The sequence below is a fragment of the Manacus vitellinus genome, unplaced genomic scaffold (genome assembly GCF_001715985.3).
Source record: "Manacus vitellinus isolate BGI_N305 unplaced genomic scaffold, ASM171598v3 scaffold_3_pilon, whole genome shotgun sequence".
NCBI classification, from domain to species: Eukaryota; Metazoa; Chordata; class Aves; order Passeriformes; family Pipridae; genus Manacus; species Manacus vitellinus.
In genome coordinates this window covers 382,897-399,060 of record NW_021940535.1, presented here as the reverse complement: position 1 = coordinate 399,060, position 16,164 = coordinate 382,897, and the positions used below count along the sequence as shown (strand labels likewise).

The window sequence follows — 16,164 nt, the reverse complement described above, 5'->3', positions numbered from 1 at the left end:
GTTTTAAATAAAATTATGTCTGCTTCATTTTAAGCCATAGTTATAGTTTATTTATACAGTGGAGAAACAAAGCAACTGTACCATGCTAAGGTGTATTCAAAGATTTCTTTATGTAGGGTCTTCTCAAGTGGGAGATTTTTCTTGCCGTAAGTGCAAATGAAGTCTTCAGGTGGTATAATACTTTAGTAAATATGTGAGGCTGGATGGGGACAGTTCTACAGTGAACATCCAGAGGTCGAACCCTTTATACAGGCCTGATTCAGTAAGGTTTTAAGAATTTGTAGAATGTTACAAATTTTTGTAAATTTTAAATACTAAAATGTAAGGGAGTTAATCCCACATGTACATAAGTTGAGTAAAATTTTATGCTCCTAGGCAGTGTTGCTCCACTTACTTTGAAGTCACTGGCATTTAAGACATGTTTTTCCATCCCCTGAAGAATTAGCTCAGTGCAACCTTTCATACTTTCTTTTGCAAATATTTATGTGACTGGATTTTGCTTATAAGAATTAATTGTTCTTTATATAGATGCAGTCATAAAAATGAGGTTAATTCTCCTACTGTTCTGTTTCTTGTTGACAAACAACCACTGCAATTTACAGAGAAACAATAAGGTAATTTCTTTACCTCCAGCAAGATAAAAATAAAGTCCCACAGTTCATTCTCCTATTTTCCCATCATCCTTTTCACTGCTTTTCTCCAGCTGCCTTTGTTTTCACTTTTCTTTTATTTGCCTTTCCTTCTCCACCTCCCCTTCATTCATTTTCCCAATTCAACCTGTCTTTCATCCACTATTCTTATTGTCTCCTGTGGTTTTTTCTCTTCCTCATTGCCTTTCTCCTCCTTACAAGGAAGTCAGTCTGCTCTTATTCCCTGAAAATGGACAATAGAGGTTGTGCATAAGAAACTAGCACAACTGTTGCTGGATGAAGGGAGATACCAAGATCACTTGGACTGTGCCTTCAGGTTGAAGGTCTTCTTCCTTTAACATTGCTTTTGTCATTCTGATGGGTTTCTGCTAAGCAACCGTAGAAACAATCAGCAGTGAAAAATGGTCAGATTTTCTTCTCTCTGTGATGGCATCTGAGGCAGCCCAGAGTTAGTGAGTCCAGGATCAACTCTCAGCTTGGGGGAGGTATGGGGAAGCTCAGGTAGGAGGATGGGCTTCAACACCGACTGCAGCTATGTGTAAAGAGGGGTAAACCAGCCAAAACAGCAATCTACTGAGACTTACAGAGCATGGACAAATAAACAGCGTAGTGAAATGGGTTTCTGTGCTCTTACCAAAGTGATAAGGAAGTCTACTTCATGCTGGCTTTGGGGTCTGTGTGCACTGGTCATCTTTCTGAGGCACCCCTTACACTTGGATCTTCAGGGTCTTCAAGGTCTCTTAGAGGAGCCGTACTTATAAGACTAAATCAACAGAATTCATAATTAAAGTTGGATCATATAATAAACACCAAATATGATCCTTAGTTTATATTTGAGAAAAAATGGAGAAGAAAACTAGAAAAACCAGAAAAAAACCCTAGTATTTACTATGTGTATGCATCTCAGCATGTGTAATTGAAATCGGGCCAGCAGACTGCATGACAGAGGGCAGCTGGAAGACAAGAGCTCATCATGATCTGGCTGGCAAGTGGATACATAACACCAATATGATTGTGCTTTTTTTGTTGTTTTGGTTTGGGTTTTTTTGTTTGGTTTTGGTTTTGGTTGCAGTTTTGTTCGTTTATTTGTTTTGGGGTTTTTTGTGTGTGTCTGTGTGTGTGCAGTATCTTCAGAGAAGGAGAAAAGCCTATTTCAATGACGTCAACAGAATATGTTCAGCCACTTGATATGCCAGATGACAGACTGGATAAGCGAGATTCACAGTGTAACCATTTAGGTAAGTGTTATTAGATGATGTCATTGCACTAATGAGAGGTGTTGCCTTCACATCATAAAGTCCTGTCCAGTGTCCACTTTTCCCCTCCAGTGATACAACTGAGCCCTGATGAAAACGGATAATTACACCTTCTGCTGACATTTCTGACGCCAGATGGAAAGGCAAAGAGCATTTTTCCTGCATATAAATATCAACTGAAATTCTAGAGTGAAATTAATTAAAGAGGAGAAAGCTAAAAGAGTCATTGATCTTTTTCCAGTAGAAAACATAGATTAGTTTCTTCATTTATATCACAGTAAACTGAAAGCTAGGATATAGCTAAGCTTTACCTAAACACATTTTCCATATGCAATTTGAGTAAAAGATTTCAAGCATCCCATTTACCTTTATTGGGGCAGCTTTCTAAAAACGTTTCCTCCTTCATCATCAATCTGTTTCCTTTCTTGAACCTACTTTTTACACTAGGCATACCAGTCGTCTTTGCTCTGCCACTCTCCTGAATACCAGACTCCATACTTGACAGATGTGCTTTTTGCATATTCATGGTCTTTGCTTCTACTTCAAATGCTATTACTTCACTCCCATCTTGCAAAATTGCCCTGAAGATTTAGCTACCCAGAAACAAAAATCTCTTTGCTCACTGTTACCCTTGCAATGACAATAATGAAACAAAGGCAATTTCACTTGCTTGTTGTGGCAGTTTGAGCCACATTAGAAATCTAAAATCCAATTTTTAGGCTTTCCCCACCCCTTCTCAACAATTTATCCTAATACCAGAGAGAAACTTTCAGGCCAGAGGCTTCTGTAGGGGAAGGGGGAAGTATATACATTTACTTACACAAATAAATACTATACAAACTAAAGGCAACTATATATATATATATATATATATTACATTACTATCAGTCAGTCCTTTCAAGCCCCTCCTTTAACTTCAGTCCAGGAGCAGCCCTTAAGGCTGATATGTAACACAGTCTTTTGCTGTGGGAGTGTTCTGGGCTCCTGAACACTCCCTCCTCACCAAGTTCCAGCAGTTGTTTGTTGTAGTCTCTCCTCCTCATGAAGTCTGAGAAGACAGCTTTGAGTCCTTGCTCTTCTGCTGCTGGTGATTCCTCCCTCTTGGTGTCTCACCTCGGTTCATAAGCTGCTGTAGTGTAGCTTAGCTTATCAAGCGTCCACATCCTGGAATCCTCATTCCTCCACATCAGTTCTCAGCTGCCCCTGGTCAGCTTCAGCAGGCAACTCTCGAGCTCTTGGCTCGTCTCCAATTTTGCCCGGGACTCTTCTCCTGAGCGCCGGGCCTACTTCCACGGCCCAGTCTCTTGGCTCAGCTTCAATTCTGAGCCCCTACTCCACTTACAGTGGAGGGAAAGGAAAAAAGCCCCCCTCTACAGCTTCACTGCAGAAAAGGAGGGGGAAGAGAGGGCTTGGCTGCAAAGCCTGCCTCTCTCCTCTTACCTCAGGTGCTGTGAATCTCTTCCTTCAGAGCACACACTCCAAATGCTGACTCTAATTCTAGCCAAAGGCTCTCCCCCCCGGAGGGGAAGAGAGGGAGCCCAGCCACCCCCTGTCCTTGTTCACCTACACGCAGCAGACACCAACAGCAAAACAACCAAGACTGCCCTGCCAACCATTTCCGGTGCTGTGATATATGATTTTGAGCAGAAGCGAACAACATGGACAGTGATTGGCTCTCCAGGGAACACTGTCCTGGCACCCAATCACTTCTGAGCCCCTCGAACTCTCAAGGGGGGCCAATTTCAAACTATGACACTTGTCAAAAAAAGTGTCTCACCACAGGCAAGCAGAATTTTATAAATTTTGTTTATTTGTCCCACAAGGAAGGTATCCTAGTTCTGTCATGTCACATGGCATTTCTAACCACAGGCACCATTTTTACAATCTGCAGGCTCACAGACATAACACAGTCTTAAATAGTGTTCAGAGAGCCTGGAATGAAGTTGCGCTTGCATCCAAGTCTGCAGTCGGGTTGGGTAAGGGTGTGGGGAACCCAGACGAAGGCAAACAAGCAGCTTTTAAGAATTTAGAGCATTGGTTTGTGTGATGATAATAATGAAAGGTGTCGCAAATGAGTAGTTAGAACATTTAAAGAATCACTGTCAAAGTCATGGCAAAATACAGGCTTTAATATGAATTCATGAGAGTGCGAGTTAAATGGCAAGGTTCATTCTATTACTTACTACATAGATGAAGCATACATAAGTAAATTGGATTAGAAGCAGTTTGGAATAATTTACACAGAGACTGGGGATGCAAGAGGGTTAGAGCGCAGAGGATATGGATACCAGAAAAGGGTGCAAAAGCACCTAATCATTGACTAACTTAACATTTTAAGAAGTGATTCAATAGGATTTGCTACAATTATAACAATGAGTTAATTATAAACTCAAAATAACAACATTCATACCATAATCAATTCACTTGCATGCACACAGGGATCTATGTGTGTAAAGGTACTTATCAAAAATTCCCTTTAAGCTCAGTGAAATATTTATATCAAATCCCTTAGCATTTCTCAACAGGCATGGGCTGGCCCTGAAGCAGTGTGTGTGTGTGGAATCCACCTAGACCTCGTCTTCAGTGACGATGTTTCAAGTATTGCAAACTTGAGGGTTTGTGAGCTCCGAGAGGCATCCCACTCAAACGGAGTTGCTGGTGCAGCCCACTGCTTTCTGGGAGAGCTCAAACTCTGGGAGGCCTCACTTAGCACTGCTGTTTATAGGGTCACAACATAATTTTTCCCAAAAAATCCAGTAACAATAGTACTGTTGCACTCAGGCTATGATTCATTTTTTTCACAAGGTCTCCTAACAATGGTACCATTTCACTTGGGCTACAATTCAGATAAATTACTTACCAAGGCTAACACAAATAACTGCTTATCTTTTGTTCCTCACCTGGGTTGGGCAGCTGATGTTCCTGGTATGGTCAGAATTGTTCCTACCTTTACCATGCAAGAGCACCCAGTATGGTCAGAGATACTTCCCCACCCAACTGGTACAGTTAAGGGGCACTTCGCCGCTCAGCTGGTTCAACCAAGGCTTGTCAGAAGCTGCTGAGATCAAAGAGCAGGCCTGAAGAGGAGGTGAGGGAGGAGGATGCACCACCACAACAGATTACCTTCAATATTTTCAGCTTGCATAAGCACCCAAAAATGCAGTCTCTTGTAGAAAAAGACATGCTGACTCTCTGAGTCATCTGAGTCAAGGCTTGTTTTAGGGGAAAACCAGAAATCCAGTATAATGTTATGTAAATCAAAAGCTCAGTAGCTCTTGAAACAAAGGCAACTCTTGAAAGGAACAATATATTGACTGTCTCATTTTAGCAGTACCTCAGGCTGACCCCACACATGTAGAACTTTCTTTCATAAAAGTGTCTTTGTAACTCTTGAAGACACAGTCCACACAGTCAGCACTGGATAAAACAGGGGTAGCCATGGAACCTCTGCTCACAATGATGCAGCCTTCCCTCTACCATGTAAACACACAGCTGCCCACAACTCTCCCTTTGTTTTATATCTACTGCCTACAACACAGAAGGACCACCTAAGTCACTTGACTCCCATGTAGTATGGCTCAGAGGCCTCTTTTGATGACTTTCTAAGTATTTAAAAGATGTTTCTTCATAGGCATTTTAGTTTACTTGGATTAAAGCGCTATTATTAAAGCATTTCTTTTCACTGTCTGGTTTATTATTTCCCCTTAGTTTCAATTTCTGTTATTCTTTTCCCTGCAGAAGATCTTTCAGAGCAGCTGATTAAGAGCTGTGACCTCAAAAAAACCCCAAGAAAAGGTAAAACCATCCTAGCTTCCCAAAATGCTGAACAGGAGCAAAAAAAGCCAAGGAGAAAAGATACACCAGCTTTGCACACTCCACCACCTCTAACAGGTAAGCAATAAATCTCTTGACTTTGAAATCCCAATTCAGCTGTGGGAACTGAATCTGAGCAAAATCCATAGACCCTTCATTCAGTTATGTCCCCTTGGATGCTGACAGAAACAGAGCTCCATGCATGTGTACCTCGGAAGGCAGGTGAACAGAGTCTGACTTCCTCAAAGGCATCCTCTGTTAGTTGAAGGGTTTGCTCACAGATCTGGGAATACCAAGGTGAGTGGGTGTATGCTCTGGAAAATGTGCTCCCTTGGAGCTTGTAGTCTTGCTGCTAAATGATGCTACATTTATGTGTTAAATGATGTGCTGAGCCATGCTCGATGTCCCAATTTGATATGGTCCAAAATCAAAATGGATCCAGCTCAGCTGCTGCACTTTCTCTTGAAACTAATACCCAGTGCTCAGAGGGAGGCTGAACTGGGATGAGGCTGGCAGTAGACCAAAGAAACACACAAGCCACCTGCAGGATTTCATGCTTCATCCAGGACTTCCTCCTAGAAATCACAGGGCTCATATGCTTATGGGGACTCTGGCAAAGGGTGGGTGTTTCAGGAAGCCAGAAATCACCACAGCAACAAAGGCACTCCTTGTAGGATGCTTCCTGCTGTGGCATATCTACAGACGTTTGAGAGCCAACCTGGGGAAGGGAAGAATAAGCAGGAGATTGTCAGTGAAACCTGACGATCTTCCAAGAGCAGCAGTGGGAATAAATGTTTGTCATTCTCTGCTAACAAGCACTCCTTGTGCTCTCCAGGGAGAGAGTTGTGCTCTTGTATCATCGAGTTGTTCTTCCCATGCTGCACATACATAGAGGAGTGTTGCAGGTGGGAGTGGAAGGCTTAGACAAAAACCCCTGCCATCACGAGGTGCAGAGTCATTCAGGTGCCCTGAGTCACAAGGTGCAGAAAGGACTGCCTTGCTTTCTAAACTCCTTCTCAGAGAGGAGTCTAAATGCACCTGAATCCAATTAGCTGCAGATTATGTCAACAATTTAAATGTAAGGAATTACAAAGGTGTGATTGAACCACTTTTGTCCCACAGGTTTAATGATTGGCAAAATTATAATTATTATTATTATTATTACAAATGATCAGACAAAAGATCTTAATCGGAATTATTTACTACACAATATAAACACTAAAACTACTAGTAGTATAGTATAAGATAGGATAGTGCACTATATCAATTATTGAAGCAATTTTATTAAAGCTAGCAAAAAGAAATAATTATTAAGTAGAGATTTGATGTAACTCATCCAGACCAATGCTTGTAGGGAGATCTCTTTCTCTCAGCCTCTCCTCCCAAGAGAGGAGTCTCCGCACATAAACCCCAAGAAGGGTTATGTTAGAAGAAGCTGACTGGGTTCTGAAAGGGAACTAGAACTTTATAATATAAGGTGACTGACTGCTAGTTAAAAATTTACAGGCCAGATACCACCTTATCTGTCATATCCAACTTCAAAAAGCAAGATCTGTGTTTGAAGTTTGGTGAACCAGGCTGGTGTTGCGCTCCAGATTATGCTATAAACTGCCCAGAGCAGTTACATTTTTTATTTAAGACTTTTTAAAAGCCTTTTGGTTCATTATAACCTCTAATTAGCATCCAGAGAAAGAGTCACACACTGTTCTCTAAGAGATATTCTTTTTAATTTAGTGAGAAAAATAAGATATTTTGGAAAAAAGTTTTTACAGGAGTAAAATACAACCAAGAAAAAAGCATTTCACTAAATCATTCAGCACAAAGACCCATTCCACAGGAAACACCCACTAAAACAATCCATGTACCAGCTTTAGTAAAACACAGTTCATTGGTTTTAAGTTATCCATAAGAGAAGGAAAGGAGTAAAAGAAAACAGATTAAAAGCAGTAAAGAAAGAGAGAAGAAAGAGAGATGGGAAAGGAAAAAATGGTTACCAACAAGATCCGATGATTCATATGGTGCTGGCTGGAGAGGGAGAAGAAAGAAGAGAAGAGGAGAGACCGCATGGAGTCTTGTAAATCTACAGAGTTCAGTTTTCCCTCCCAGGCAGGATATCCAGTCAGTGCCTTCCAGGCCAGAGTGAGTTGTGCTGTAGTCAGTCACAGGCTGCAGGAGTGTGGTGTGGGTGGGCTACCAGGCAGGTTGGACTTGACTGACAGTCTGGCTGCAGGGCGTTCAGCTCTGCCATGTGCTCTGCATGGGCAGCAGGCCTTGCCTTCCAGCTCTGCCCTGTGCCCTCAGCAGGCCTTATGTGCAGGCCTAACCATGTTCCTGCAGGTGTAGGCCCAGCCCTTCCCCACACGCACACACACACTGACAGCAAGTTGGTTCCAACCCATATAAATAATTCAGTCAGATTCAGCTCCAGGATCTCACAGCTGGTTTTAGCATACTTGAATACCAAAAACATTACCATGGCACAACCAGCAACTTATCACAGACACCTTGCATGAGAGCTTGCATTGTATGCATTCTGATTGGATTCTAGGCCTTATCGGAGTAGGCCCTCCTGCCACAAAGAGTTAACCAGTAAGTACTTGTGTGGTTCCCTGTATTTATGCAACAATTCATCAAGTCAAAAACAAGTAGCTGGGATTTTCCAGTATTTGTAATCCAGATATTGAATTTGACTCTGTTCAGTTTTCACATGTATCTTCCATCAGCAATTCTCTTTTAGGGAAGAGTGGCTCAGAGGCTGAAGACCTGCATTTTGTGCCTGCAACTACCATACCATAAAGAAAACACTGTTTCACTAGATAAAATAAGCCATTTCTGTGCAATCCCATTGTTCCCAACTAGAGGCTTGAGCATCTGTGTGATTAAGCTACTTTGACAAGATGTCTAAGGTTCTGAAATAGAAATCTTTACCATGATTTCTGATGGGCTGCAGTTTAGTGCATTAATACAACCAGAAGCCAGCTGGCCTGATAGCTTTATTGTCTACAGCCTATAATCAACTTGGAAGAAAAGTAGGGTAGGTATGCCACGCAGCAGATCATGCACTCATGCAGCCTTACATCAGAGTAGTCATTGGGAGAATTACACAGGTGTAAGTTTCTTCAATATAAACTAGGCTAAAGTGGCATTTTTATTTTTTTTTCCTTGCTTGCAGGCATACTTTCAGACTTTTCTGATAATCTGCTGAAAAGGTATGGTATCACAGAGAAGCCACAGAGAGAGAGAGTGAGTCCAGTCTCTCAGATCACTGAACTGGAGCAGAAAAAGCCCAGGAGAAAAGATACACCTGCAGTACACATCCCACCTTTGATAATGGGTAAGAAACCTAGGTGAATGGTCCTCCAAAGAGGAAGCAAAAAGTGGCTAGTGTCAGAGGAATGCCTGGGAGGAGGTTGCTCTCTGCCCAGCGTACTTAGCTGCTCTTAATGAATGGGACCTTTTTGGTCTAATAACAATGGTGGCTCATGAAAAGTCTTTTACATATCCCCTGTTCATGCTCTGGGGACAGAAAGGAAGGGAAGTAAGAGAAGATATTTGGTCACTTGATTATCTTTTGCAAACTGTAATCCTACTTTTCTGACAGGCCAACTAATGTCCTGCTTTTCAAACCTCAGCACCTGTAAATTTTTAGGTCACCAGCACTATAATGCCTCAAACAACCTAAAGCAAAGCTGTACTGATTAACCTCCTCTTCACTCCACAGTTCCTGATATGCACTGAGAAAATCAAGCTGTGATGAACTTCTCATTAACAGCACCTTAAAAACAGTTCTGTGCTTCTGGCATAACGTGCAATACATACACGCTTACATAAGATGCTCCTAGGGAAGGGAAGCGAAAGGAAGGGAAGGTGAAAAAAAAAGTGGTGACCTACAAATGTGTGACAAAATTCTGTGCATTTGTTATGGGGAAAATGAGAGAAACTAATGCAATTTTCAGTTGTTTTCAATTCTACCTCCAATGACACTTTCTTGCCTACTCGTGACGCCACCTTCCAGCACGCAACATGGATTCAAAGCAGCCTGCTAGATGCTGCCTCTCCATGTAAAGCTTTTTCAGATCCTGTATTTGGGTCTGTTTTCCAGTGATTGGCAGACTTGTGCCCATATCAGGGGCAAACTTAACTTATGTGTTTGAATGCTTCAATTTCACTCCCTTCGTATTCTAAGGATGTATATTTTCTTTTCGAGATACATATCAACATACATCATTCTGCTTGTTGAAATTCATCAGTGATGGCTCCATGACTTGCTATGAAAAAGTGACAAAATTGTGGTTGAAGGCTGGTCCACTTGCTTACTTTCATAGTTATTCCATCAGGTAGCAGACAGAGCACAAACAAAATGAACTCTTTGGAACTGATATGCAAAATGAAATCTGAATCATAGACTTGGAGACCTGAGAAACCCCAGCAGGGCTATGTGTGCTCAACAAATATAGGCAGGCCTTTCTGTCCTGTCCCCCTGTTATTGGAATATTTTCATTAAGCAGCACTCTCAGTGCTACATGGCCTCTCTTGTGACCTGCTAAAGAAGATTGTCCCCATTTCTAACATTTCCCCTTCATATCCTCTGCAAACCACTTCTAGATGCCAATTCAAGGGTGATGAAAATCAGTGTATCTACTAGATGGTATGTGGTCAAAATGAGAAGCAGAATCAGTCTTACACCTTACAAACACCCAATACAATTGGGAAATGCAGGTACAGAAAAGGGGCTGCTAAATTAGTTATCTGAATTCTCCTCTACAAGGGTTAGGTTTCTAAATCTATTCAGCCTTCAAACTTCTACTGAAATGCCACATATAACATTGTGCCATGTGCATACAAATAAACTATGAGCAGAAGTCTCCTTCAGTGGCCAGCTCGCCTTCAGTCAGCCAACACCTTTTCTGAAGGGATTAGACTAAAACACAAAATAGAATCATAATTCCACCAGTCTTTTTTCTGTCTAACCTAACAGAAAATGGCTTGAATCTGACCTAAGCCTGTAGTCAGCTCTGGAACACTATTGTCATCCACACTTAGCAATATATTCCAGTAACTGAAGTATTTCTGAGAGCTCTTCAGGCCTGTGGGTTTGAGATACAATATAAATACATGACTAAATATGGGAAGACAGTTCCTGAAATGTGGCTGCTTAGGGTTTCTAAATCAGATCAGAGGTAAATAGCAAAACCACAGTTTCAAACCCTCATTCATTCTTATACCCTAGAAAACCAGTTAAGGCAGCTCCTTTAGGATAACATCACAACCCCACCGAAAACCTCTGGGTAACATAAGAAGCACAGAAGTTTAATGTCACCTCTTGCCTCTCCAGCAGGAGTTGTCCATAGGCAGTCTGTAGACAGGTTCTATTTTGTTGATTTTCTGATTTATAGCCTAGGAGGAGTGGCTTAGATCTAGGGGGCACCTGGCAAATAGTTGATTTAAGCTGACTTCTTCTGCCTATGTTTGAGCTTCCTAACAGAAACTCTTATGTCTCTGTGAGCCTTTGTGGTTCTAGTCTAGCTAAAAATTGCAAGTAGTTGCAAGTTCTGTTGGGAAATTATGACCACATTGTATTTACCTTCTCATTTCTTTAGTCAGATCCCTTGGCAGATATTAACAGAACAACCTACTGATCCTTAAAATAGATCTGCAGGATGAGTTGCATTTCATAGTACACACAGCTGGGAAAACAGAGGTAGAAAGGTTAAGTGATTTATTGAATCAGTAAACAGAGAAAGACTAACAAATGTTCCCCAAATCAAATGACCTCGTATCCTTCTGGTTCACACCCAGAACTTCTGAACTGCATTCAGTAAAGCACATTTTCTCCACAAGTGATCAGTGGCACTGTATCAAAGGAAAAAATCCTTTCCCACTGTTACAGAAATAACTACAACTTTGACATGCCATTTGTATACCCTTTCCACTCTTTTGCATTAAAAGGCTGATTTGTCCTTGCAATTGTGAGTGGTCCATGGAAAGTTAATAACCTGCATCTCTGGGCTACATCCACGTCTGAGCTCTGAATCATGAACTCTACTGGAAACCTTTGGAGTTCATCAGTCACCAAAGTGATTAATTGGTAATGATCTTGCTATTGATTGTGGTGAGCATCTGTGCTACTAGAGCTGAGACCTCTGCCTGCGTGTTACCTTTCAGCTGTCTCTAGCATCTGTTAAAAGGACTAGTTTATGTACTATAACTACGCCATCAGAATTACATGAACACATTTTTCCTTCATCACTTCATCATTTAAATAAGAGAGTGGACATGATCCATTTATTTAGTGTGCATATCTGATCTCTTATTCCTGATTTTACCCAAAAAGCAGGTTAGCTCTCCTCAAATCATCCATTCTAGCTTCACATTTTAAGCATGTTTTAATTATGTTTTCCTTGTTCCTCAAATGCTCCATTATATAAAAAGCCCAACAACATAAACCCTCCACTCCCTCTTAAAAGACAAAACCCAAACCCCAAAGACAACAGTAAAAAAAATTTGTCTATATTTGCCTAAGTTGTCTATAGGAATATTAGTCTGTGTGGGGCACATTTACATCCATCTCCATAAAATGTCATCATTCATTGCAGTTAATAATGGTGGTTACTCAATTACTTCTTGAACAAATAAAGTCCTTTGTGTTTCAAATTAACATTTATTTATGCCTTTCAGTTTATTTCATAGTGCTAGTTCACAAGAACCGCATATAAATGGAGTTAACTTAAATGAAGGGCAGTATAGGTTGATATTTTCATTAATTCATCACCCCTGAAAAGATTCTAAAGTTAAAGAAAATCTACCTCTGTGGTATTGCCCTATTTTCAGACCTTGGCAAGATTGAAAGCCTTCTCTGTAAAAGAGTTTTTGATGCAGAAAGAAGCAAAACAGGTTGCTTTGACAGAACAGCTCACCTGGTATCAAACATTAGGAGACCAAATTTGGGAGAGATTTCATTGGTCTCAACACAATGATATCTCTCATCCTGTTTGTAGACTATGTCAACATCCACACCAAGGAATGTGGACATAAAATTCATCACACAAGTCACTTGTTTTTTACTGGAAACAGGCAAATCCAGCACAATACGTTAAAATAGAGTTCAAGAACACTTTGTACCTAATGCATTGTTCTCACTTCATTCTTATTTATTTTCTAAATGAAAAGAGCATTTACAGTATTTGTGATATCTTGGTATCACACAAGAGCCTCAAGACCCCTATAGGGTGGACTTACCAGTTCAAGTATAAAAGAGAAAAAGAAACAGAAGGGAGGAGAGATAGAGATTTGTGGAAGGTATAATCTACAACCCAAGTCTGTTTTCACATTGTTCAGTAGCTTTTGCAATTTATTGATACTATATAACTTCAGTGGAGATGGCACTTGTCATGTCGGTGTTCTAACCTTTGTCTCTTTTATCATCTGCACTTGAAAAATCTCAGTAATATGGCTATATACTTAGAGGAAACATATACACATTCACATAAGCTAGTTGAGTCACAAAGATTAATCACAGCATTTACTTAATCAGGCAAGCTCTTTCCCTTATTTAGCTCCTCAAATGCTTTTAACAAACAGGTTCCCAAATGAAACTTCAGTATCTCTTTTCACATATAGGAAAAATATGCTGGATTTAAGAGTGCCTAATAATTTTAGCTAAAAATGCAGTGATTCAATTCTAGTTCACTAAATATCAGGAGATCGAAGTGCTGAAAATAAATGAGGAGTAACTCCCATGATATTGGAAAACTATGTTAGGATCAAGAAGTAAGAGAGGACTGAAAAATTCTTTTTAGCCTGGTACTGTCTGAAAAGTAGTATGCTAAATCAACTCCTTTTTTTCCTCTTTTTTTTTTTGTGTGTCCTTCTGTTTTTAAGGCACTAAGCTGTTTACAGAAGAACGAACAGTGATTATGGAAGACGAAGAAAAGGATGGAGACACAATCCACAGTTAAGATTACAGTGATATTTCCAATAATGCAGTGTAAATAATTCTGGGTCATTCAAAGTGGCAGCACATAGAAAAGAAAGTTCTTTCAATTTTATAAATAATAATTTTCTCAAGCATGCACTTGATTTTAAACTATCATCAAGTGTTTATCTGCATCTCATGAATTCCCAGCAAGCATCATAGGAGATGACGACAGAAATTTCACTGACACCTGGGGTTTGAATGATTCTGTTGGTTTACTACAAGTGGCTTCCCAGCATTTCTGTAAATTAGGAATCCATCTCAGAACAGATCTAGCTTTGTGCAATGTGGTGATAAGGCTTAATACAAAGGACAGCACTCATAGAGCGTACCTGGAACTAGATACCAGAGCAGTAAAACATCAACTAATGATTTGAATCGCATTTTTCTCCTGACATTTTACCTAATTTGTCCAGCTTTCCTCTTCTGGAATAACACTGACCACAGTGAAAATTCCCATGTGCAAAGCTGATGTGATAGATGGAGAAGGTGTGACAGCAGGAGCCAGACCCTGAAATTGAAAGCAAAAATTTCTTCTGCCTGTATCTGCTCATGACTTGTGTTTGTGAGGAGGAAAAGAGAGATTCACTGTAGAATGAAAATTTACATCTAAGGGCTGTCAGCACTGACACATCAGGATGGAGGGAAGAGCTCTCAGAAGAGAAACATCAGGGAAGTGCAATGCCTGCCTGTTACATCAGTGTAAACAACTGCCTCCACTGGTCAGTGAAAGATAAAATAGTTGGATAGTTGATCCTTTTGCTCCAAATAATTTCTTTTGACATCTGCTTTTTAAATTGAGTTCTAGGTCAGTTAGAAGAGGTGGAAAAGATTGAAAATCTTTTGGAAAGTGGAAAGTGACAACAGTAATAGGAATAGTGTTAGTCAATGGCATATGCCTACTGCAAGGTGGAACAGCACCACGTGATTTTTTTTATTAGTTTACCTCATTGATTCAATCAAGAATTTTCACAGCGAGCTACAGCCTGATAGAATGGCCAGTTTGTGCTTACCTTAACAGCTCTGGGATAGATAGAGTAGCACTGCCAGCTGGGCCCTTAGGGACCTGAGCAGAGAGGTTGAAGATCGTAGAATCACAGAATCATAGAATTAACCAGGTTGGAAAAGACCTCTGAGATCATCAAGTCTAACCCTTGATCCAACACTGCCGTGGTTACTAGACCATGGGCACTAAGTGCCACATCCAGTCTCATCTTAAAAACCTCCAGGGACGGTGAATCCCACCACCTCCCTGGGCAGCCCATTCCAATGCCTGATTACGCTCTCTGTAAAGAATTTATTCCTAATATCCAACTTAAACCTCCCTTGGCAGAGCTTAAGACTGTAAATCATCTAGCCTGGCAGACTGAATTTAGTTATCTTTTTAACTCTCTTAGGTAGACAGCTGAGGACCACACTAGTTTGGACTTCATTTGCCACAGTGACTGACCCAGCATCTTTCATGAGAATGCAGTCTATTCACAAATATCGAGCTTCAAGATGTAATCAACAAGCTTATAATAAATAATTGCATATTAAAGTGTACAAGAGGCCTGCTATATTATTAATGGGATGCCTGATAACTAGGAGGTGTACTTGTTTTTATCCTGTTAACCTATCAGTGAGATAATATTTAAAATATAATCAATAGTTCATATAACAACAGTAATGTAAGGTACACAGTAAAGTATGTCACATCAAGTATGTGAAAAAAAATACATATGACTCAAGTCTAGCTTTACCAGTAAAGCTGTTGAATATTTTCAGTGCACAATACAGCAAGAGTGAGAGTATGGAATCCTGAAAAGATTCAAATGAACATCAGCAATGGATTAGACATGAAAATATACATGTTTAGACATGAAGGCCCTTAACAACACAAAGCAGGAGCACAAAAAGGATGTGACTGACTTCACTGCTCTGAAAAGGATTTGTTTCCAAGCCTGGGGAATTCTGACACAGCTTAATAGGGAAAAAAACCCCAAAACAACAACAAAAAAAGCGCCCTTTAAGCCTAGCACTATATGTTATTCAGCAAAGAGGACTTACAGTCTGAGTGACATCTCTGATGGCACACCAGCCTAATTTACCATCCCTGTATAGATCAACTCGAAGTCCAGACATAAAAATGCTGCAACACACATCATATTCTGCAATTCTTTTAAAACTGCATATTCACAACCTGGCAATTCAGCTTTTTCTGTTCTTCCACTCAGGAGCAACATAAGCAATTAAAAGTAATTTTTCACTTGATCAATTAAGTTAATAGAAGGTTTTGCAATGTTCCTGGGAAGCAGTGTGATGAATCATTTGTCTGCTTCTACATGCTCCATTGCAGTCAGTTAAAGTGTTAAATGTCATTTTGTTTGGGAATAATTTTTTTTCAAATGAGGCAGACAATTCCCCTTCCCCCAAAACAAAGCCTTTAGGTTTTGCAGAATCGCGTGTGAACTCTACAGTGGTTTATTGG

The 16,164-nt window shown here is 40.3% G+C and overlaps 1 protein-coding gene across 3 annotated transcripts; it reads left to right on the top strand.

Moving 5' to 3' along the window:
• The first annotated feature begins 1,772 nt into the window (after positions 1 to 1,772).
• PPP1R17 (protein phosphatase 1 regulatory subunit 17) lies at positions 1,773 to 15,434 on the top strand. 3 transcript variants are annotated; one of them, XM_018075865.1, is made up of 5 exons: positions 1,773 to 1,888; positions 5,645 to 5,797; positions 8,892 to 9,053; positions 13,601 to 13,672; positions 15,092 to 15,434. In XM_018075865.1, the coding sequence occupies exons 1-5, from the start codon at positions 1,807 to 1,809 to the stop codon at positions 15,220 to 15,222; spliced, it is 600 nt and encodes a 199-aa protein (XP_017931354.1). In that variant the 5' UTR covers positions 1,773 to 1,806; the 3' UTR covers positions 15,223 to 15,434. The 3 variants fall into 3 exon arrangements, with proteins under 3 accessions (XP_017931354.1, XP_025751215.1, XP_025751214.1); XM_025895430.1 differs by lacking the exon at positions 8,892 to 9,053; XM_025895429.1 differs by lacking the exon at positions 15,092 to 15,434 and having other exon boundaries at positions 13,601 to 13,772.
• Positions 15,435 to 16,164: the final 730 nt, after the last annotated feature.

Excerpts from the sequence above, each read along its gene's own strand:
- PPP1R17 (XM_018075865.1), top strand. The coding sequence starts at position 1,807 with ATGACGTCAACAGAATATGTTCAGCCACTTGATATGCCAGATGACAGA. Across the intron at positions 1,889-5,644 it reads TTCACAGTGTAACCATTTAG|AAGATCTTTCAGAGCAGCTG; the intron begins GTAAGTGTTATT and ends TTTTCCCTGCAG. Across the intron at positions 9,054-13,600 it reads CATCCCACCTTTGATAATGG|GCACTAAGCTGTTTACAGAA; the intron begins GTAAGAAACCTA and ends TCTGTTTTTAAG.